At 53.7% G+C, this 21,968-nt stretch overlaps 1 protein-coding gene across 1 annotated transcript; it reads left to right on the top strand.

Moving 5' to 3' along the window:
• Positions 1 to 35: 35 nt before the first annotated feature.
• DHRS11 (dehydrogenase/reductase 11) lies at positions 36 to 21,849 on the top strand. The gene is made up of 7 exons (XM_041425405.1): positions 36 to 204; positions 10,068 to 10,277; positions 15,447 to 15,541; positions 16,395 to 16,524; positions 16,963 to 17,055; positions 17,638 to 17,703; positions 19,271 to 21,849. Exons 1-7 carry the CDS (start codon positions 73 to 75, stop codon positions 19,310 to 19,312), a joined length of 768 nt encoding a protein of 255 aa, XP_041281339.1. The 5' UTR covers positions 36 to 72; the 3' UTR covers positions 19,313 to 21,849.
• Positions 21,850 to 21,968: the final 119 nt, after the last annotated feature.

The raw sequence follows: 21,968 nt of genomic DNA, 5'->3' as shown, positions 1-21,968 counted from the left end.
CCGGGGGGCGGGGCCGGCGGGCGGGCGGCGCTTTGTGCGCGGCGCGGGCGGCGCCGGGGCCGTGCCGGGGCCATGGAGCGCTGGACCGGCCGCGTCGCGCTGGTCACCGGCGCCTCCGTGGGCATCGGCGCGGCCGTGGCGCGGGCGCTGGTGCAGCACGGCATGAAGGTGGTGGGATGCGCCCGCAGCGTCGACAAGATCGAGGTATACACCGGCGGTGGCGGCTGCGGGGCGGGGGCCGCCTCCCCACGAGGCCCGGCCGGGCGCTGACACCGCTCGGGGGATGCTCGACCCCGGCTGCTCCTGGCTACCGAGCCCTTAGAGCGGGGGGAAGGTGTCCGAGCGAGGAGCGGGGTCAGTTTTGGGGTTTTTTTTTTTTGGTTTTTTTTTTTTTTTTTTTTTTTTTTGAGCTGCTGCTTATCGAGGTTAAAAATAGCATCTCCCCGGGAGCGGGATGGGGCTGCGGGCGCTCGGGGATGCGGCTGCTCGGGAGGCAGGGAGGTGGTGTTAAAACAGGTTTCGGTCCTGCCAGGAGCATCTCCAGAGCCCCGGCAGAAACCTGATGGCGCTGGCTTTGGAATAAAGATGCTTAAAAGAAGTGTTTTCCTGCGATCCTTGTTGTGCTTCGGTCGGCCGTGCCTCGCAGCGGCTTTTTTGCCATTTAGGAAGTTTCCTCTGAGGGTGGAAATAAGTTTTAGTCATCTCAAATGTTGCCATGCTGGGTGTTTGGAGCTAAAGGAGACCTGTGCAATATCCAGGGTTGTGTGCCCCTAGCCGAGGTGGTAAGGGCTGTGAACAGCTGCCTGCACTGGGAATAAATGCTCCAAAATTCCTGGAAACCAAGCCTTGACATCCGTGGCGTTGCTAAGTGGGGTTGAGTGAAGAAATGCTCGGGAAAATCCAAACTTTTCCCTTTTTTCATTGCGGAGGATCCGCTTGCAGAGAGGAGAGAGCACCAGCGTGACTTGGTGCACCGTCCTTTGGGGCTGCTGCTAATTTTGGACGTGGCAGCTTTTTGGTGCTGCGGTTTGCAGGGAGAGCTGAGCCCTCCAAAGCCTTTCCCACGTGCAGCTGCGGTGTTGGATGTGCCGGAGCCTCGGGGTGCCTGGCAAAGGATGCTGCAGAGGATGTTGTCGCTTCCCATTCCCCCTGCAGAAAGTTATTTCCAATATTGCTGTTTCCAGTAGCGCCCTTATCTTGGATTTTCTTCTGGAATCTTTTCATTTGGGAAAGAAATCAGTGCAGCTTGTGTTTTCCTTCGGAGTTCACGTGGGTTTCCTTCCTTTCCGAACCTTTCCTGGCCAAAACACGGCGTGGGTTTAAAAACCAGCAGTGCTGCAAAAGGCTTTGTGCTTTGGTTGGAATGTGCACCAGGGCAATCACTCCTGTATTGATGATTGATTGATTGATTGATTGATCGGGTTTGCAGGTGTCCTGTGCTGTCTCAGACACGTGTCCCCACAGCAGCTGATGTTTGTCCCCATTCCCTCTCTCCTCTCTGGGACCTGAGTGTGTCTGCAGTGCTGTCATTTGTTTTGGTGGGTGTCTGGACTGTGTTTTGCTGCGCTGCTATTCTGGGTTTATTTATTGTCCAGCATGTTTCCTTAACGAGGAAGAAAATCCCAGCGGGGAAGGGAAGGTGCTGGAGTGTGGGGGGATCCAGGGTCACTGTGGGAACAGCTCTGTCACCTCCTGGCTGCCAGGGATGCTGTGGGAACTTTGTACCCAACCCTGCCGTGCTTCAGAGCAGGGCTGTTCGTGGAGCTTTCCTCCAGGAGATTCGCCTTGAGGCTTTTCCTTTAAAAAAAAAAAATTAAAATAAAATAGGAAGATATCCAGACTTGGAAGTGTTGAGCTGGGGATTTGATTGGGGGGGATTTGAGGGATGCTCTGAGGGCTGGAACACAGGGATAGAGGGAGAAGGGGAATGTGAAGGAGCCAGAGCATCACAGCCATAGTTAAGAGAATTATGGAATCCCAGGTGGTTTGGCTTGGAAGGGACCTTATAAACCATCCATTCCAACCCCCATGTCAGGGACACCTTCCACTGTCCCAGGGGCTCCAAGGAAGCTTGACGTGGAAAGAGGGCACACAGCAGGGAGTAAAACCTGGAATACAGAGCTCACAAAAACATCACATTTCATTAAAGTTCATGAAGGTCACGGGTTTTAAGGTGAAATGGCTGGAACCCCTGTGTGAGGTGGTTTTGTAACCTCCAGCTAACTGAAAGAGCAGGTTGTCTAGTGGGGATTTAGCTCGGGCAATAAATGCTATGTCAAGATTTCTTAATCTCTTGGAAAATCAGATAAGGGCTGGAGGCAAGATAACGAAGGATTTGCAAAGTTGCGTGTTTGGCATTAAACCCGTGTCCCAACTCCAGTGGTCTTTATTTGGCTTTTGAAATAAAAATGGTAATGGCTCACAAAAAAGCCCCAAAAAAAACAAACTGCAGAAGGATCTTTTTTGGATTTTTTTCCTTCCAGTGGCTCCACTGGCCACATCTGCTCAAGCAGCCCCGTGCTCCCCACTCCTGCTGCTCCTGCTGCTGCAGACTCTTCATGTGGGTCATCAGGCAGGAGCTTCAAACCGTCAGACATCGAGGAATAAAATATAATTAAACTGGCTGTATTTTCCTTCTGCATGCCAGGAGGTAATTCAGGTTGAAGGCTTGTTTTAAATGCAGAGCCTGGAGGTACTAACAGCTGTCAAGGACTTCTTGGCGTGCGCTCAGAGAGCGTTTGCTGCTCTCCAGACACCGCCACGCGTTCCAAGTCAGGAGCTTTAATGAAGCAGCCAAGTGTTTTTAGCGGCTTGGAAGAGAAGGTTTTGGGGTGGAAATGCTCCCTGGGAGATGATCACCCTCACAGAGACCCCCTTGCTGCTCCTGGGGTCTCCAGGGTGCGGAGACTCGCTGGGATTTGCAGCCACAGCCGCTCGGGTGCTCCTCAGCTTCCCCCTGCTCCTCCTCGTGTTTTCCAGGAATTTGTGTTTGGTGTCTGGCTTCTTGCAGCGGCACAAAAAAGGGGAGAATTTGCACATGCATGGGACAAAATGTTCCTGCCCTCCCAGCTGGCAAAGCCCTCCCTGGTCTTTTATTCAGTGAGATATGTGAGTTTTATTTTGCAGGGTTTTTCCCCAGGGTGGGGAAGAACTGGGAGGGTTTTTCTGGCTCAGAGGGACTCTGCAGCTTTTCTCTTGCAGCACAGGAAGGCAGGAGACAGGGAGCTGTTTCCAAGGGGTTTGCAGTGATGCTGCTACTATGCTTCTTTTGTAATTAAAATTGATTTATTTTCTATTTCTAGAGAATGGCAGCAGTGCTGGCAGGTGCTCTCCCTCCATCCATGGTGTCAGAGCCCTGGATCTGCAGCGTGCCTGGGGCTGCCACTGGTGGGAGATGCTCCAGGTGGGACACTCCCAAAATCACTGGAAATCTTCCAGCAGCTCGTTTGCCTTGCTCTGGTGTGACCAGGGACACCATGGATGCCGTGTTCCAAAAGAAATCCATTTTTCCCCCCTGCCTTTGTTGGCGTGTTGAGAGCAGAGCCGTGCAGGAAGCAATAAATGTGACTTAAGATACAAGGTTTAACCAATTAATTCCAATGCATTTGTGACAGGTATTGATCAAAGGTAACATTTATAACCAGGGCCTGCTTTGTCAAGGTTAGATCTTGCTCGGGAAACAGCCTTTGATAAGCTGAGCAATTGATTGCAGGTTGGAGCAGCCCAGGCTCTGAGCAGGCTGTTGGGAGGAGGAGGAAGGAGCTGAGTCTTCCTCGTGGGATCTGAGCATCCATTTTTGGGCTCTCTGGTGACTTCCATGAACCTGAGGTGCAAGGGAGGCTCTGGACCCCGTGGGTGCTCCTAGGAGGGTAATTAACAGTGTGTTTAATTCCCTGCAGGCAGATCAGCCGATGGTTTAGAGGTCACCTGGTTCCATTTTGGCATTTTGTCTGTCCCTGCTGGGTCTGTCCCTCTGCCCAGCAGCTGGGATGGCTTTCCTGGGCTGTTCCCACAGGTTTCCCCAGTCCCGAGGCAGGATAATCCCAAGGCCTGTGGAGTGAGTGACCTTGGGAGTCTCCTTGGCCCCTGGCAGGGATTGTTCTGTGTTTGGCCAAGGCTTTGCCTTGGATGGTGGGCGCTCAAGGCCTCTCAAGTGCTTTTATTGCCACTTGTCCCTGACCAGATCCTGTCCTGATAAACAGCTGAGATCCCATCATTGCTGTCAGAGTGGGGGGAACAAATACTTCTCTGTCCTCATGGTGTTCCTCAGCCTTGAAACTCAGGGGCTTTAAACCGGATTCCTCCTGGATTCCTCCTCTTTCTCCCTCAAAATGTGCTTTAAGAATGTCACTTTACTGCAGCTCCCCTTGTCTGCTGCTCTGCTGTTCCCTGGGGTTTGCAGTGGAGCAGACACCTGAGCTGGGTGTCTGTGGGTTCCTGGGGGTCTGCAGTGATCCCAGTCCTGACAGTGATCCCAATCTTGACAGTGATCCCAGTCCAGCAGTGATCCCAGTCCCTGCAGTGATCCCAATCCTGACAGTGATCCCAATCCTGACAGTGATCCCAGTCCCTGCAGTGATCCCGATCCCAGCAGTGATCCCAGTCCTGACAGTGATCCCAGTCCTGACAGTGATCTCAATCCTGACAGTGATCCAAGGCCAGCAGTGATCCCAAGGCCAGCAGTGATCCCAGTCCAGCAGTGATCCCAATCCTGACAGTGATCCCAATCCTGACAGTGATCCCAGTCCTGGCAGTGATCCCAGTCCTGACAGTGATCCCAATCCTGACAGTGATCCCAGTCCTGACAGTGATCCCAGTCCTGACAGTGATCCCAATGCCAGCAGGCTCTGTGGGGCTGGGTTTAGGGCAGGCAGGCTCAGGGGAAGTGATCCCAGTCCTGACAGTGATCCCAGTCCTGACAGTGATCCCAATCCCAGCAGGCTCTGTGGAGCTGAGTTTGGGGCAGGCTCTGTGGGGCTGAGTTTAGGGCTGGGTTTAGGGCTGGGTTTAGGGCAGGCTCTGTGGGGCTGGTTTTAGGGCTGGGTTTAGGGCTGGGTTTAGGGCAGGCTCTGTGTTTCTGGGTTTAGGATAGGCAGGGCTCAGGGCAGGCTCTGTGTTTCTGGGGCTCAGGGGAAGGCAGGCTCTGTGGGGCTGGGTTTAGGGCTGGGTTTAGGGCTGGGTTTAGGGCTGGGTTTAGGGCTGGTTTTAGGGCAGGCTCTGTGGGGCTGGGTTTAGGATAGGCAGGGCTCAGGGCAGGCTCTGTGTTTCTGGTTTTAGGGCAGGCAGGCTCAGGGCAGGCACAGACATTGCTCTAATGAGCTGTCACGGTGGCAGCAGTGTCTCCTCCTCCCCACGCCAGCCTGCAGCAAGGAGTGAAATTCTAAAAGTGCCTTGACGTGAGTGCCTGAAGGTGGCAGGGACCTCCAGGGCCCTTGGCTCGGGTGTGACAATGGAAATTGGAAATGGAGTGAGCTGAGAGGAACATATCCTGGGATGTTTAACTGCTGGGAAGGTGCAGGGAGCAGACAGGGCTTGGAAAAGCAGCGTGGCTCTGGAGCAGGCTGGCAGGACAGCTCCCAGCTCTGGCTCAGCCAGACCCAGCTGAGCAGGAGAAGAAATGGGGAGTGATATTTATCCTTGGATCATATGGGCCAAAAGGTACCCACAGCTGAGTGTCATTCTGTCCATGTGACAGTGGGGACACAGCTCTGAACGTGGCTCATGGTCACCGAGCGCTGTGGAAATAAATAAACAAACCTCTCCCTGGTGCTTTATTCACTGTACCTCTCTATTATGCTGTTGTACTGTTATTAAATCTTAATTAAAAGCAGCTTCAGACTTGCCAGTCGGTGGAATGAAAGGGTTTGTTAGCCCCCAGTTTTCTTTCACAGCTGTGCTGCTGTTTGTTGCAATTTTTCTCCTTCATTTCCTTTAGATAGCAAAAATAATTGGGGTGATTTCGGTGCTTTTCCAGTTTCTTGGTGCAGTTCTCAAGCACAAGCTCAGTCAGTAGGACCTGTGATGAATGGCAGGTTAGATTAAAAATCACCCAATGGCTTCTTCTGGCTTTAATCTCTGTGAGCTAAATGTGCCTGAAGTTAATGGGAGGGTTTGCCAAATAAAGCCCTGCTTGACTCTTTCCTTCCTTTCCCCTCCTCTTTAGAGTCCCCTAACATTTTTATATCAATTAATTCTGTAAAACCATTTTACCAGGACTGAATGTGTATGCAGGGCACTGTGCCCCATATGCACAAAGACCATTAACCCTTTCAGGGGGGAACTGGAGGTTTCTGAACACAGCAAACCCACCCCATGACTGTGAGGCAGCCTTTCAGGCTGGGTAGCATCCATTTCCAAGCATCCAGAGATAATGGTGTGGTTCAGAGATGCTGGAAGTGTCCCAGGCCAGGCTGAACAGGGCTTGGAGCAACCTGGGAGAGTGGAAGGTGTCCCTGCCCATGGCAGGAGGTGGGAACAGAATGATCTTTAAGGTCCCTTCCAATCCAAACAATTCTTATTTCAGATTTCCATCTCCAGCTGCTGGAATTCACTGGCCTCCTCTGTGTTGCTGTTGCATTACCTGATCACTCTCAATTTGTTCATGAAATCTGGAAAACCAGCTTTTTTTTTCTTCTTTTTTTCTTTCCTCCTTGTGCTCAAAGTGGAGTGAGCATCACTTGAGTGACTTAATGGATGCTCTGAAAAAAAAAAAAACCCTCTGCAAGCTCCGTAGCTCAGAGTTGCTTTTCAAAAGTCTCTTGCAAACTTGCCTGCAGTTGATGTCTCTTTGAAGAGTCTGTGATGACTCTTTATCTGTAGATGGTTGAAGCACGTTCAGCCCTGCCTGGATGTCAGCAGTGTTCAGCACTTGCTTTTCAAAGAGAATTTGTTAGCACAAGTGCAGCCCGAGAGATGAAAGGATCTGTTGGAGGCAGACAGGGAAAGAAAGGTTTTGAGAGAGATTTGATTCCCCTGGTCAGCTGTGGCAGAGAAGCTTTTCTCCCAGGGTGAAAATCCTTTTTCCTGGTGTGGCTGGAGGCTGGCTGGGAGCAGAGGATGGGCAGCTCCAGCTTGGAGGGACCACAGTGAGGATGTGCTACAGCTCCCTGCTGCAGCAGGCTCATCCCAGAGCAAATCTCACCCCTCTTGCTTCCTCTGCTCCTTCATCTGGGTCTCCACTGAGAGGCTGCACTGGGCAGGGAGAGCTGGAAGCGGCAGCTGGACATGGAGACAGAGCTGTGACACACGTCCCTGTGTCCCTCTGGGCTGTCACTGAGCTGCTCTGTCCTTTCTGTCCATGTGGATGGGTCCCTCTTCCCTGCAGCCAGCTCTCCTGGCACGGGTCCTGCTCTGGGAGATTCCTCCCAACCCCCTGTGCTCGTGTTTCTCGTTTTTGGACATCTTTGGCATTGCTTGATTCGCACTCTCACACCAGTTCCTGGTCCTTTTTCACTTTTTCCCTCCTGTATCTTTGCAGGAACAAGGCCCCATCCCTGGAGCAGTTTAGAACCTTCCAGGAGCCCTTCCTCCTGCTGTGAATTTCCTAAATGCTGCTTTTGTAGATTCCCCCCACCTCGGCTGTTTTTTGAAGCGTGTGCTCCGATGGTGAAAAGGAATATATTCTCCCACTCCTATCAGCACATCATCAACAAGGTTGCCTGCATGGCAAAGTGCAGGCAGCCCCAGGAGGGCACGGAGAGGTGGGATTCAGTCCCAGGGGCACCTTTGTTCAGGCAGGGATGCTGGCAGCCCAGCCCGAGCGGGGCTCTCCGGGGATGCTGCTGCCAGGGATCGATCTCCGGCTCGGCTCAGCACATCCCCTCCTCTCCTGGTGCTGTGAGAGCAATCATAATCATTCTTGTGTTCTGCAGGGCCTTCCCTGAGCTGGGAAGCAGGCAGGAGAGCCGCTCCTGCACCACAGCTCAGCCCTGGGCTGGTTCTGCCTTGTGGTCCATGAAAGCTGCTGGGGTCTGGGGAAGGTAAAGCAGCAAAGCTGCAGCTGCCTGCTCAGGGCCTTGGTCCAGCTCTGTGCAGGGCTCAGCTGTTGGGAAAGGCTTAAAATAATTTACCAAACAGCCCCAGAATGCTTCATTCACCAAACAGCCCCAGAATGCTTCAAGTGAACGTGTTTGGGGTGCAGGGAGGGGCTGGCGTTTGTCCCTCTGCAGGGCAGGAGCTCGGAGCTGCCTCCACGTGCAGGAGATTCCTACACTGGGGCCTCACTCCTGCTTTTAGGAAAGGCTGGGAATGGCAGGGAATGCAGGGAGGAGCTGGGAGGAGTGGGAAGCTGCCCGTGGCAGGAGCAGGGCTTTATTGCACTTTATTGCACCCGCTGAAATGTCGCTGTCGGTGCCGCCGCCGCCGCGGGCCGCGCGTCCCGGTGATTTGGTGGACATTTGTAGCCGGAGTCCATCTCCCCTCAGGAGCCAGACATCATGTGGCTCCTGCCTGGCACTGGGAGCTGTCACTGTCACTGTCACTGCTGTGACACATCAAGGAGGAGATGCTGCTTCTCATTAGTGTCAGGGGTAAAGGGCGTCCTGGGAGATGTGCTGGCGGCCGGCGGCAGCGCCTGGCCTTTCCTTGGCGTGTCTCACCCAGCCTGACAAAAGGTTGGGATGTTTGGAGTCATCCTTGCTCATGGCTAACGAGGAACTGTCAGGCACGTCCTTTGCCAGCGTGGCAGGCTCACAGCCTGCTGCCAGGGCAGCACTGATTTGTATTTTGCCAGCGCTGCTCACCTTGAGCGGGACTGCCCAGGGTGATGGACGAGCACCGAGCCTGTCCTCAGCTCAGTAACTGAGAGGCTGAAGCTCTCAGCTTCTCCTGGATATTGATATCTCCTTTTTCTTAATTAGCATCACAGTGATTCTTCCCCAGTGCCTGCTTTTCAGGCTGTGTTAGCCCTGAGGTGTGTTTTTCAGGAGGTGGCTGGATAAGCTGCTCCATGGGGAGAGGGGGCTGATGGCTCTTTCCATCCTTCCTCCTGGCTCTTTCCATCCTTCCTGCTGGCTCTTTCCATCCTTCCTGCTGGCCGTTTCCCCCCTTCCTGCTGCCTATTTTTCCCCTTCTTGCTGGCTATTTTTCCATCCTTCCTCCTGGCTCTTTCCATCCTTCCTCCTGGCTATTTTTCCCCTTCCTGCTGGCCGTTTTCCCCCTTCCTACTGTCTGTTTTTCCCCTTCTTGCTGGCTGTTTCCATCCTTCCTGCTGCCTGTTTTTCCCTCTCTCTTGCTGGCTGTTTTCCCCCTTTCCTGCTGGCTGTTTTTCCCCTTCCTGCTGGCCGTTTTCCCCCTTCCTACTGTCTGTTTTTCCCCTTCTTGCTGGCTGTTTCCCCCCTTTCCTGCTGGCTGTTTTCTCCCTTCCTGCTGTCTATTTTTCCCCTTCCTGCTGGCTACTTTTCCTCCTTCCAGCTGGCTGTTTTCCCCCTTCCTCTTGGTTATTTTTTCCCCTTCCTGCTGACTGTTTTCCCCCTTCCTGCTGTCTATTTTCCCCCTTCCTGCTGCCTATTTCCACCCGCCCCTGCTGTCTGTCTGCTGTCTGTTTTTCCCCCCTTCCTGCTGGCTATTTTTCCCCCTCTCTGCTGGCTATTTTTCCCCCTCTCTGCTATCTGTTTTCCCCCCTCTCTACTGTCTGTTTTCCCCCCTTTCTGCTGTCTGTTTTCCCCCTTTCTGCTGTCTATTTTCCCCTTTCCTGCTGCCTATTTCCACCCACCCCTGCTGGCTATTTTTCCCCCTCTCTGCTGTCTGTTTTCCCCCCCTTTCTGCTGTCTGTTTTCCCCTTCCTGCTGGCTATTTTTTCCCCTTTCTGCTGTCTATTTTCCCCTTTCCTGCTGCCTATTTCCGCCCCCCCCTGCTGGCTATTTTTTCCCCTTTCTGCTGTCTATTTTCCCCTTTCCTGCTGCCTATTTCCGCCCCCCCCTGCTGGCTATTTTTTCCCCTTTCTGCTGTCTGTTTCCCCCCTCTCTGCTGTCTGTTTTCCCCTTCCTGCTGGCTATATTTCCCCCTCTCTGCTGCCTGTTTTCCCCCTCCTGACAGCTGTTTCTCCCTCCCACCTCTGTCTCCCCTAGAAGCTGGCAGCTGAGTGCCAGAGCGCCGGCTACCCGGGCACGCTGATCCCCTACAAGTGTGACCTGTCCAACGAGGAGGAGATCCTGTCCATGTTCTCGGCCATCAGGACCCTTCACCAGGGTGTGGATGTCTGCATCAACAACGCGGGGCTGGCCCGGCCCGAGCCCCTGCTCTCGGGGAAGACAGAGGGCTGGAGGACCATGATAGATGTGAGTATCCCTGGGCCACTTTTCTGTCTCTTCTGGCCACCATCTGCTGGTTCCAGAGCTGAGGAGCTGCTCCCCAGCCTGCTCTGACAAAGCCCAGTTGTGCTGCTTGGGGAGTGGAAGGACATCCTGCCCTGCTGAGCCCTCACCTTGGAGGATGGAGTCACAGCAGCATTTTTCCTTTAGCTCACTGGCTTTCTGAAAGGTGAAGAGCCTCCCTTTTTCTTTTTTTTTTCTTTTTTTTTCCCCTTCAATAAAGCAGGAAGTGGAATGCCAGGCGCTGGGTTTTGCAGCTAATCCTGTTAGTTGTGGCAGTGGTTTTGTAGAAATGGGCAGATTCTTTTTGGCTTAAAAAGCTGTAATGCTTTTTGTCTTTTCAGCTTAATTTTCTGCCCGTAATCTGGTTAGGGCTGGATGTGAATGAGAGTATTTCATGTGCAGAAATGGGAGTTGTGCCCATCCCATTTACAACTTCTGCCTGGGTCCTCCTCTCCTGAGCTGCTGCTGGGCATCTTCTGTGACTTCACCATTTTTTGTCATTGTGTGGGGGCCCTTTCCTGCACACATCAGTGGGACCTCGGGGTGGTTTGGGTGTCCTTGCAATGTCTCTGGCCAGGGAGGTGCTGAACCAGGAGCTTTTCATGGAGTAATTTCCCCTCCTGTGCCACCTTCTCTTGTGCATGGAAACGTTTTCCTCGCAGGAACAGGGGTGGAACTCATGGCTGGGAGCAACCCTTGTGGCACCTCCAGCAGCTCTGGCAGCTTGTCCTGCTGAAGGGAAGGAGATGTCAGAAAAGCTGTTTGAAGGCTCAGGGCCACTGTGTCCAGCAGTGGAGTCAGCTGGGACGTGCCAGCTCCCCTGGCTGTTCCTGTGCTCTGGTGTAAAGCGAAACAGAGGAGCACTCTGAGCCTTCACACTCCTGCTGCCAGGCCAAGAGCTGCCATATCCTGCCTAATTAAGTTCTTGTTAGGATTTTGGCCAGACTGCTGGCTGCTGTGGCTGCAGCCAGGGCGAGCTGAGCCCGGCTCTGTGTGCCCAGCCTGGGTCACTGCACGGCCGCAGCTCCCGGCCCCCGTTGCCATGGAGGCTTGAAAGAAAATGAACTGAAGTGTAGCTGAGGCTGAGCTGCTGTCCAGCAGGGCACTGCCCAGCCCTGGCTGGCTGAGAGCCAGGCCCTGGGGGTCACCTGGACCTTGGCAGCTCCCTGTCCTTGTCCCTGGGGCTGTGTCCTGTGTGGATCCCTCGGGGATGCTGGTCTCCCTCGTGCTGCTTTGTTTTTGTCAGGTGGGCAGGCTTGGAGGCACTCGTGGCTTTTCCCAGCTCCCCCAATCCATTTCCCTTCCCTGGCTGCTCAGCTGGGAGTGCTCCCATTATCTCACCTTCCACCAATTTTAGGGAGGAAGATTTTGGGGTGGGACGGTCCTGTATGAGACGCTGCAGTGTTGGTGTTCACAGTGGCCCCAAGTTTGGGGGCCTGTGGGGTCCCCCTGCTTGTGGGGGCTGCTTTGGGCTGGGGTGGGTGGGGAGGAGAGGCAGGGTGGTGACCCCACAAGGGCAGGGTTAGGAAAGCAGGCTGGGGGAATGCTTTATTCCCAGGGATGATCTGTGTGGCTGTCTCTGCTCTCAGTGCTTGGCAGAAATGCTCTTGTAGCAGCCTGAGACACCCCAGCTTTCCCCCTGTGCTGCCAGGTATTTATTTCCCTCTCAGCATCCTCCAGCAGCTGCTGGCTTGGCTCCTGCTTTCTGTGTTGATGGAACAACCCTGAAACACAAAGACAAACCCTGGGATGCTCCAGAGCCCAAAGCTTCACCCACCCCAGCCTGGGCAGCCTGGCAAGGCTGGGCTTTGCTTTTCATGCTGCTGCTGAGGGGTAGGAACAGCTCAGTGGAGTTTTCCCTTTTGTTCTGTGCCCCTGCTTTGTGGCTGCATGGCAGTGTCCCTGGCAGTGTCCCCTGGCAGTGTCCCCTGGCACTGTCCCTGTCTGCAGGCGCCGTGGCAGGGCTGGGGGGGCTCTGCAGGGCCAGCCCCCCCTGCCAGGGCACCCCAGCCCCAGAGCAGCCCTGGCCAGGCCCCTTTCCCAAACAGGGATTGCTGCCAGCACCTTCCACGGGCCGCTGGGCTCTGCAGAGCTGTGTGGCAGCAGGGAGCCCTCTTCCCAAGCTTGCCTGGAGTGCTGGGAGATGCTGTGGGAGAGTTCCAGGGCACCTCTGGACTGCAGGATGGGAAAAGTTTCCAAACAGCCATCCACCCATCGATTTAGGAGGCATTAGGGCCTTAAATTAAAGGTTGGTTTTTTTTTTTTCCTTTTTGGTAAATTGATTTTTGCTTCCATGCATTTTTTATGAGCTTTGAGGCTCTGTGTCCTTCCAGATTCCCCTCTCAGTGTCCTCCTTCTTGCTATACATCTAACAATCAAAACCATGTTATAATTTACTTATAATTTACTTATTCTTCTCCTTTTCTAATGTTCTGGTTCTTTATTGTCTGGTGTTTATTCCCAGGGTGGGAGCTGCTTCTCCCCAGGCTGTTTGGAATGAGGGATGTGCTGTTTTACAGCAGCACAGAGCCCTGCCTCGCCTGCCAGCAGATCTGCTGTGGGTGCAGGAGGGAAAGTGCCACCTCAGGCAGGTTCTGAGCCCATCCTCCCTTGGTTCCCAGCTTCCCCCATTTTCTCCCTGGTTTCTGAGGCTGGAGCAAAGTCCTGACGTGCAGGAGGAGCTGGGGCTGGCTGCTGTGCACACTCTGAGCCTCTGGGGCTGCAGCAGCTCCTTCATGTCTTACCCACTGACCTTTCCAGCCAGGAATTCAAGCTGAACTTCCCATTTTCCCTGCTCAGGGCACCGAGGGCTGCAGCACACATCCTCTAGACAGGGAATGGCTTTGATTCTTGGCATTGTTCACTGACGAGCCAGGCTCTGTTCTTGCTGCTTTTCCAAACCATCTGTGCAGGGATCTGTCTGCTGGGAGCTGTGCTCCCATCTGTGCTCTGGAGCTGGGGCACTCCTTTGGCTGCCTTGGAAAAGGCTGGTTCTGGGAAAGGGGAGCCCTGAGCACTTCTAGGAACAGGATCTTTTGTGTTCTCTGATCTGGCAGTTGGAGCTGGTTAATTGCTGGGAGATGTGGCTGTCACAGAGCTGCTGTGCACTGAGCCCAGGTGTGCTGGCCACCCCTGCCAAGAAACCTTTGAGCCTTTGCTCCCTAAAATAGGAATGAGGCAGAAAAATGTCTGCTGTGGGTCTGTGTAACAACAGCCTCGGGGTCACACGGACTTGCTCATTTTCCTCATGGGTTCCTCAGTGCCTGTTCCATGTTTTGAAATGGGATTTCACCCCAAAAACCAGGCTGTGCTGCTGGGAAAAGGCCATCCCAGCTCAGCTGCCTCCCAGCCCGTTGTTTGGGCTTTTATCACAGGGCTCTGGACTTCCCCATGGGGCTGTTGTTTGGGATCTGGCTTTGCCAGGAGCTGTCAAAATGTTGTCACTTTGCCCAGGCCGGGGATGGCTGCTCTGTGAGTCACTTTGGGGTGATGTTACCCTCTAGTGGCCTTTGGGGAGGCTCCAAAAAGGAGCTGCCTGCTGGGCTGGGGCAGGAGGGAGGCAGGGCTTGGTTTGGCACCAAGGGTTTGGCAGCAGCAGGTGCCCAGCTCCACATCCCAAAGCTCAGGCTGCAGGGTGACTCCTGCTCTCCCTGACCACCCTGCTGTGGAATCCCCAATCCTGCCATGCCCTGCCTGCTCTGGGCTTCACTGCAGTGCTGAGGGGCCCTTGTGCTGCCTTCCCTGCTCCTGTTCTTCCTGGCACAGCCCAGGTGCATTCCCAGGTTAAAGATTTATCCCTGCAGCCCCAGGTGTGATGGTGAGGTACCCAGCAGTGCCTCTGCCTGACCAAAGGGCACTGGGTGGGGGTGATGGCTCCACTCGTGCTGCCTGGGGACTGCCAGGGTCAGATTAAAGCCCTGTTTATCTCTGGCCAAGACAAACCCCTCACGCTGGCCTCTGGCAGTGAATGGGGAATAAGGACCAGACAAAAGCAGTGACAAAGATCTGACCCCGCTCCTCTTTGTGCTGCTCAGTAATTGCATCTCCCAGCTCCATCCCTTTCCTCTCCTGTCCTTTTGTGCCAGCAAGCCCCAGTTATTCTGCCCCGTTCTTGTTCTTTGTTTTCCCAGTGATGATCCCCAGCCCTTTCCCCGTTCCTGCTGCTCCACCTGCCTTCTGATTCATCAGAAAATCACTTCTTCCTGGAGGTTGCACCCTCTGCAGTGTGCTCAGACCCTTCTGGGCTGCTCATTTGGCTGGCAAAGTGACACAGTGTTAGACAGGACCTGTCAGTGGATGGTCACAGCCTTTCTGGAGGCCTTCAGCAAAACCCCTTCCAAATCTCAGCCACTGAGCAATTAGCACTGCTGCTGAGATTGCTGCTCATCAGTACCCCTGGGCCCTTTGTGTCCCAGCTGGGAGAATTTCCTTCTCTTTATCTTCCCAGCAGCTTTGGCTCTGTGTTTGTGGTCAGCACAGGCTGGAATTAATGCTTGTGCATTAATGCTTGTGGAGGTGATAGGACCGAGTTTAACCAAGCCAGGGAAGTGCTGCTGCAAAGAGCAGGAGCCTGGGATGCCCTGCATCCTGAAGGACTGGCTAAATTGCAGCTCAGGGCTGAGGCAGGGACAGGTTGGTGGCTCCCACACCCCCAGGCTGAGCTGCCCACCCTGGTGTTCCCTTTGCTTTGCTTCCCTGGGAGCTCTTTTGGTGCCTCCTGTGAGCTGCTGGCGCTCTGACAGGCAGGATCTGGGGATTTCCTCGTTAACGAGCTGACCTAATTACCTGCTGGTAGAGCCCTGCCAGCTGCCCGAGCCCCGGAGTGTTCCGTGCTGGGCAGAACCGCTGTGGGGAGGGGCTTTGCTCTCCCTTCCTTGGGTTTTACCCTCTCACCTGCCCCTAAAACAACCAAGTCCGTTTGTTTCTGCTCCCTCTGGGTGTCTGTGCACCCCCTGCCCCTGTGGCTGCAGCCCCCAGCTCAGCTGTGGGGTGTGAGGATGAGCAATTCCCTCTTTGGGTTTCCCTGGGAATTGCCCTGGGACAGGGATGGAACTGATATCCCAGATTTTGGGCACACAAGGGGTGCCAGGCAGGGCTGCTGGCCTTCATTTCTTCTTCTTTTCTCCTTCTCAGGTCAATGTGATGGCCGTGAGCATCTGCACGAGGGAGGCTTATCAGTCCATGAAGGAGAGAAACATCGACGATGGGCACATCATTAACATTAACAGGTGAGCAAAGGGGGCTGTGGGATCAGCCTCGGGGCCCTCCTGCTCTTCCCTGCAGCACACAGAGGATTTCAGCAGCGGGTGGGGTCAGCCTTGGGGGATTTCTCCTCCTCCCTGCCTTCCAGGAAGGTTTCAGCACCGGAGCTTCAAGCTTGCTGTGGTGCTGATGGGGTTTCTTAAGGATTGTGGTGGTTGATGCTTCAAACCTTGCTGGTCTAAAGCGAGGAAGACCAAAACAGGGAGCAAAGGGTACCCCAAATGAGGGAGAAAAGGATCTCCCAAACCAGGGAGATAAGGATCCACCAAACCAGGGAGAAAAGGATGCACCAGACCAGGGAGTAAAGGATCTCCCAAACCAGGGAGTAAAGTGTACCCAAACCAGGGAGTAAAGAATACCCAGACCATGGAGAAAAGGGTACCCCAAACCAGGGAGAAAAGGAGTCCCCAAACGAGGGAGCAAAGGATACCCAGATGAGGGAGAAAAGGATCTTCCAAACCAGGGAGTAAAGGATCCCCAAACCAGGGAGAAAAGGATACCCAAACGAGGGAGAAAGGGGTACCCCAAACCAGGGAGTAAAGGATCCCCCAAACCAGGGAGAAAAGGATCCACCAGACCAGGGAGATAAGTGTACCCCAAACCAGGGAGCAAAGGGTGATTCCAGCCCCTGCAGATGGGCAGGGCTCTTGGTTGGTTTCTGGAGCTGCTCAGGGAGGTTTGGCCGTGTCAGAGGAGCCCGAGGTGATGTCTGTCCCCTCTGCAGCCCCGTGCCAGCCCCTGGTGGGTTTATTGGGGTTCTCTGAGTGTCCCCAGGGTCCCTCCCAGCTGCCAGCAGCGTCCCCTGTGCTCTGTCCCCAGCATGAACGGGCACAGCGTGGTGCCCCAGTCCGTGGTGCATTTCTACAGCGCCACCAAGTACGCGGTGACGGCGCTGACCGAGGGGCTGCGGCAGGAGCTGCGCGAGGCCAGGACCCACATCCGAGCCACGGTGAGTGCCAGGGCCGCTGCCCCTGCTGCCCTCGGGGATGCAGAAATGGGGCTCAGCACAATGGGAATGGGCAGGGAATCCTGTCCCAGGCAGGTGGGGGCACAGAGGGTCTGGGAAGGGATTTTTGGGGAGCTGCTTGTTGGGGGGTCACGTTGATAGAAGGAGGCACTCGGGTGGGCTGTTGGTGATCAGTCAGAGCTTTTCCATGGTTTTTTTTTGCTTCTCTGCATCTCTGGGCTGTGAGGAGGGAAGTACCCACCAGAGGTGCCTGCCACAACAATCAGTAAGGCGAGGTCTGCCCACTTCAACAGGTCCCTTAAAAATGGGTGGGAAAGGAGAATAACAGAAAAACGAAATATAATTTTTAAAATTATTTTTTACTGAAGAGGAATTACAAATCCTATTAGGATGTGCTCTGCTTTTTTTTTTTTTTCCCAGTGTATATCTCCAGGACTGGTGGAAACAGGATTTGCTTTTAAACTTCATGACAATGACCCCGAGAGAGCTGCTGCGACCTATGAGAGCATTCGGGTAGGACTTGGAGGAGAGGAAGCAGAGGGAAGTGGCTCTGGTTATAACTGAACAGTCTTTCTCCTGGCTAATGGTTCCAGAGAGTGCCCAGTGCTCTCCAGTCTCAGCCCTCAAACCTCAGATTTTCCACTGGTATTTACACACTGTGTAGGTTTTCATTTGGGTTCAGTTTCCAGCTCCTTGTATTTTTCCTTTTATTTTGATGCTTCTGTAAATAAGTGTCAGTCAGCTTTGCCATTTTGCAGGCTGTGACTTCTTCATTGCAGGGAAGATGGGACAAGCAGAGGTGCCAGCACAAGGAGCAGTGCTGTCTTAGGTAGCAAGGGATTTCCTGTGGGAATTCCTGGCAAGGATGGCATTGCCTGACCTGGCAGAATCCCTGTGCCAGCAGTGGATTATCAGCAAAGGATTATCAGCACCAGACACATCCTTTGTTACATTTTCAATGCACTGGCTGTTTCCTGCTTGCTTGTACCTCCAGTGACCCTGTCAGAGCTCATCAAGGCTGGGCAGGAGAGGAGGGATCTCGTGGGGAGCTTTGTGGGTGCCCTTTGACCGAGAGCCCCCTTGCTGTCGTTGCAGTGTCTCAAGGCTGAAGACATGGCCAATGCTGTCATCTATGTCCTCAGTGCCCCTCCTCATGTGCAGGTAGGCTGGGGCTGGGGGGCTGAGGGCTGCCCTGGCCTGGCTGATCTGCTGCTGGATCAGCTGGGAGCTTAGGGAGCCTGTGCTGGGGATTAGCAGGGATCACGTTTGTTTACACTTGCAGCTCTGGGATGGCACTGCTGGGGCTCTGGCACTGCTCAGGGTGGGAGATTGCTCTGGGATGGCACCGCTCAGGGAGTGGGATTGCTCTGGGATAGCACTGCTGGGGCTCGGGCACTGCTCAGGGTGGGAGATTGCTCTGGGATGGCACCGCTCAGGGAGTGGGATTGCTCTGGGATAGCACTGCTGGGGCTCGGGCACTGCTCAGGGTGGGAGATTGCTCTGGGATGGCACCGCTCAGGGAGTGGGATTGCTCTGGGATAGCACTGCTGGGGCTCGGGCACTGCTCAGGGTGGGAGATTGCTCTGGGATGGCACCGCTCAGGGAGTGGGATTGCTCTGGGATAGCACTGCTGGGGCTCGGGCACTGCTCAGGGTGGGAGATTGCTCTGGGATGGCACCGCTCAGGGAGTGGGATTGCTCTGGGATAGCACTGCTGGGGCTCGGGCACTGCTCAGGGTGGGAGATTGCTCTGGGATGGCACCGCTCAGGGAGTGGGATTGCTCTGGGATAGCACTGCTGGGGCTCGGGCACTGCTCAGGGTGGGAGATTGCTCTGGGATGGCCCTGCTGGGGCCCTGGGCTTGCCCAGGGTGTGGGATTGCTCTGGGATGGGCTCTTCACATCCCTGTGGATCCAGCAAAGGCTGAGCTGACTCTGATTCTTCCCCCAGAGGGTGCTGGGGCACTGCCCAGGCTCCCCAGGGAATGGGCACATTCCCAAGGCTGCCACAGCTACAGGAGTGTTTGGACAATGCTCTCAGGGTGGGATTTTGGGGTGTCTGTGCAGTGCCAGGAGCTGGACTGGATGATCATTGGGGTCCTTTCCAGCTTGGGATATTCTGTGCTTCCACGGTCCCAGAAAAGGACTGTGCAGGACAGGGGGTGTGAGGGACAGGGGCACACTCTGCCCTTCTGGATGGTGCCACCTGAGATCTGCTGAGAGTCTTGGCTTCTGCCAGCTGCCAAATGATGTGTTGGACCTGCTCCCCCCAGTGTGGGATGCCAGAGGGCCTCTCCTCCTGAGAATCCAGGAATGTTCTGGGCTGGAGGAGGAGCAGAGTTCCTGTTGGGAGAGCAGACTTTGGTCAGAGAGCTTCCTCAGTGTCTCAGGTGGACTCTGCTCCCTGGAGCAGGACGTGTCCCCTGACACTGCATCCCTGGGGATAACTGGCTTTTTTTTTGGCTTAAAAAGATCAAAACCCTGCCTGTGGCAGCTCTGTGAGCTGGACCAAGCTGCAGCCTTGAGCCCTGGGGTTGTAAGCAGCTTCATCTGCACCTTTCCTGTGTTTATCTGAGCTTTTGCTGCCTGCTGAAGGCAGAGGTGCCTTCAGCTCTGCTTTCCTCCCAGCTCAGGCAATCATCCCTGGCCACAGGCTGGTGCAGCAGAGGAGTGCCCAGTGCAGGGCTCCAGTGCAGAATTCCTGTTCCATTCCCTGCTGGTCTCTTGCAGATTGGGGATATACAGATGAGGCCCACGGAGCAGATCTCCTAGCAGGGCAGGGAGGATGAGGAGGACCACGAGCAGCACCGTGCCCACTCCACCTGGAGCCCTCTGGCAGCCCAGGCTTCCCTCAGCTGGCTGGCAACGTTTTAATCAAGTACCAAGGATCACGTTTGAAGAATTATTTTTCTCTCCCTCTCTCTGAGCTGGTGCTGGTGCTGAGCCAGTTTGAAAAAAAAAAAAAGAAAAAAAAAAGAACCACAAACTCGTAGTGGGTCTCTTTCTCCCCCACTCCTTTCTGAAACTGCTTACGAGTAAAAATGTATTTGAAAATAATGCAGGGAAGTGGTTCGTGGAAGATTGTTTGTCTCCAGGCTGGTTTATTCTTCATTTTGCTTTCTTTTCAAGGTTTGTTTGATCTGAGTTGCTGATGCTGTGTGTGGAACTAGGTGAAGTGGCACAAGATGTTTGCCAGCTTCAGTGTGCTTAGGGTTTGAGGTTTTCAGTGGATGTCCTACATGAATCCATCCAATACTCTGAGTTTATTTCATCAGGTTGATTACTGATGGTGGTGATGCATGTTTTATTTTCCATTTCTTTTGTACTCCACTGCCCTAACTCCAGTGTACAACCTCCCCCAGCCCTCCTTTCCCCTTCACATGACTCATGCCTGCCAAGTTTGAGGAAGTATAAATGTGTGTGCTTGATATTTCTCTTTTTTTCTAGGTAGGTAAATAGTTGGAGGAAGAGCACCTGTCCCTATGCAGGTTAGGATGATAATCTAAGTGACATAGTTGCAGTAAGAGTGAGTTGTTTGGTATTTTTAATAAAAACTAAACGTGTGCTGTCTTGTGACCACCTCTATCCTCGGTATCATCTCCCAGCACTCTCGATGTTCTGTGTGTGATGTTTGCATGCATTGACACTTTTCTGGAAACGTGGATTGCTCTGCTGCTGTTGCAGTGCTGGTGCTGAGGAGCTGGAAATGGTGGAAGTTTATTTTTATGTAGAGACACAAACTCTGAGAGAGAGAGAGAGAGAGAGAGAGATGGAGTGGAACGAGCCGTGCCGAAGGTGTCCAGAACAAGGAGAGAGATTTGCAGGGGCATTTTGGCCACAGAAAGCAGCAGGTGAAGGGTCTGGCTGAGATCTCGTGTTGGTGCAGCCCCAGTGTTTGGCTCTGGGTTTACTCTGAGTTCAGGGAGAGGAGAATTGGTCCTGAAGCAGAGCTGGAGTTGTCTGAGACCCTCTGCGGGGAGGTCTGTGTGTGTCCAGCTCTCCGTGGAGCTCTTGGACACGTTGCCTTAAGATTGCAGACCCAGTCCAGCTCCTGCTGGGCTCCAGAAGGTCAGGGACGGTCAGTGGGTCAGAGCAGAGGATGGAGAGCCTGGGAAACTGGGGTTGGATTGTTTGGCTTACACCAGGAGAGCCCTGGGAGTTCATCTGTGTCAGCCCTGCACAAGGGAGACCAGAGCTGGGCCACCAAGACACGAGTTCAGCTCCCTGCACAGCCTTGGGCAAGTCACTTTACCTCTCTGCCTCAGTTTCCCCGTCTGGAAAATGGGGATAATAACACTCACCTACCTCACAGGGGTGTTGTGAGGACTCACAAGCTTTTGTAAAGCACTTTGACAGGCGCTGTGTAAGTGCTGAGTGTTGATATTGAAGTATTGTTATGAATTAAACCTTGTGATACCTAGAATTCCTTGTGCCAAAGGGGAGCAGCTGTAGGAGGATACAAGGAGAAAACTGGCAAAATGCTCCTTTCATGATGGCAAAAACAAAAAGCAATTTGCCCCTTTTTTTCCTCTTTATTAACACATGGTGTGTTCTGTCCATTCCTCACCTGTTTCTACTGACAAGTGCACCTGGATTTGGCTTTTTAGTTTGTTGTGAGTGAAATCCCTGCCCCTTGGGAAGCCTTGCTCCAGGATGCCAGGGTGGTGCCTTTGTGTGGATTCCCAGCAGGTGCCCTGGGCAGTGTCTGCCATCCTTAGAAGGTGTTTGAACTACTAAAGAGGCTGAAAAAAAGAAAAAAAAAATTAAGAAATTAGGAACTTCTGAGCAGAAAAAAACCAAGCAGGGATGTGGGCAGCAGTGGTGAAACATGGAATTGTGGCAGTGCAAAGTTCAGCAGATGTTGAAATGTGTGGCTGAGGAGGGCCTTCACATCTCCCTGTGCTGTAAAAGGAGGATTTGCAGAGAATTGCTTAAGATGCAGAACCTTGACAAAGGGTTTGTCCGGGGAGTTGCTCCCTGCAAATACAACCTGGCAGCCCTGCAAGTTGGTTTATTTTTTTCCCCAAGAACATCTGTATGTCTCTAAAGTGACCTCGAGATGACGTGCAGTATATTTTTGCATTTGAACTGTGGTTTTAGGGGGTCATCCCTGCTGCCTGTTAACCTCCCCCAGAAGGAGGGCTCCTCGGGTGGCCTTGGTGGCACCTCCTGCCACCCTGCTGGGATGACACAGGACCCCACTCCGAGGCAGTGAAACCCCTCAAACGCCAGGGTCAGTGAACTGTGTCATTTATCAGTAGCTTTCTATTGTGAACTGTAAAATAAAGAATAAAAAGAGAGGCACACTGTGGCTCGCCTGTGGTGCGTTTTGTTATTTTCGTGTTAAAACTGAACACCTTTTTTTGGCTGTTCACAGCCAAAGTTTTGTTTGGGGAATGACCCAAACAGAATCCTTCCCTTTGGGGTC

The sequence above is a fragment of the Onychostruthus taczanowskii genome, unplaced genomic scaffold (genome assembly GCF_017590055.1).
Source record: "Onychostruthus taczanowskii isolate IOZ18803 unplaced genomic scaffold, ASM1759005v1 scaffold89, whole genome shotgun sequence".
NCBI lineage: Eukaryota > Metazoa > Chordata > Aves > Passeriformes > Passeridae > Onychostruthus > Onychostruthus taczanowskii.
Note: the sequence above shows the minus strand (reverse complement) of the source record. Positions and strands in the feature narration are given on the sequence as shown.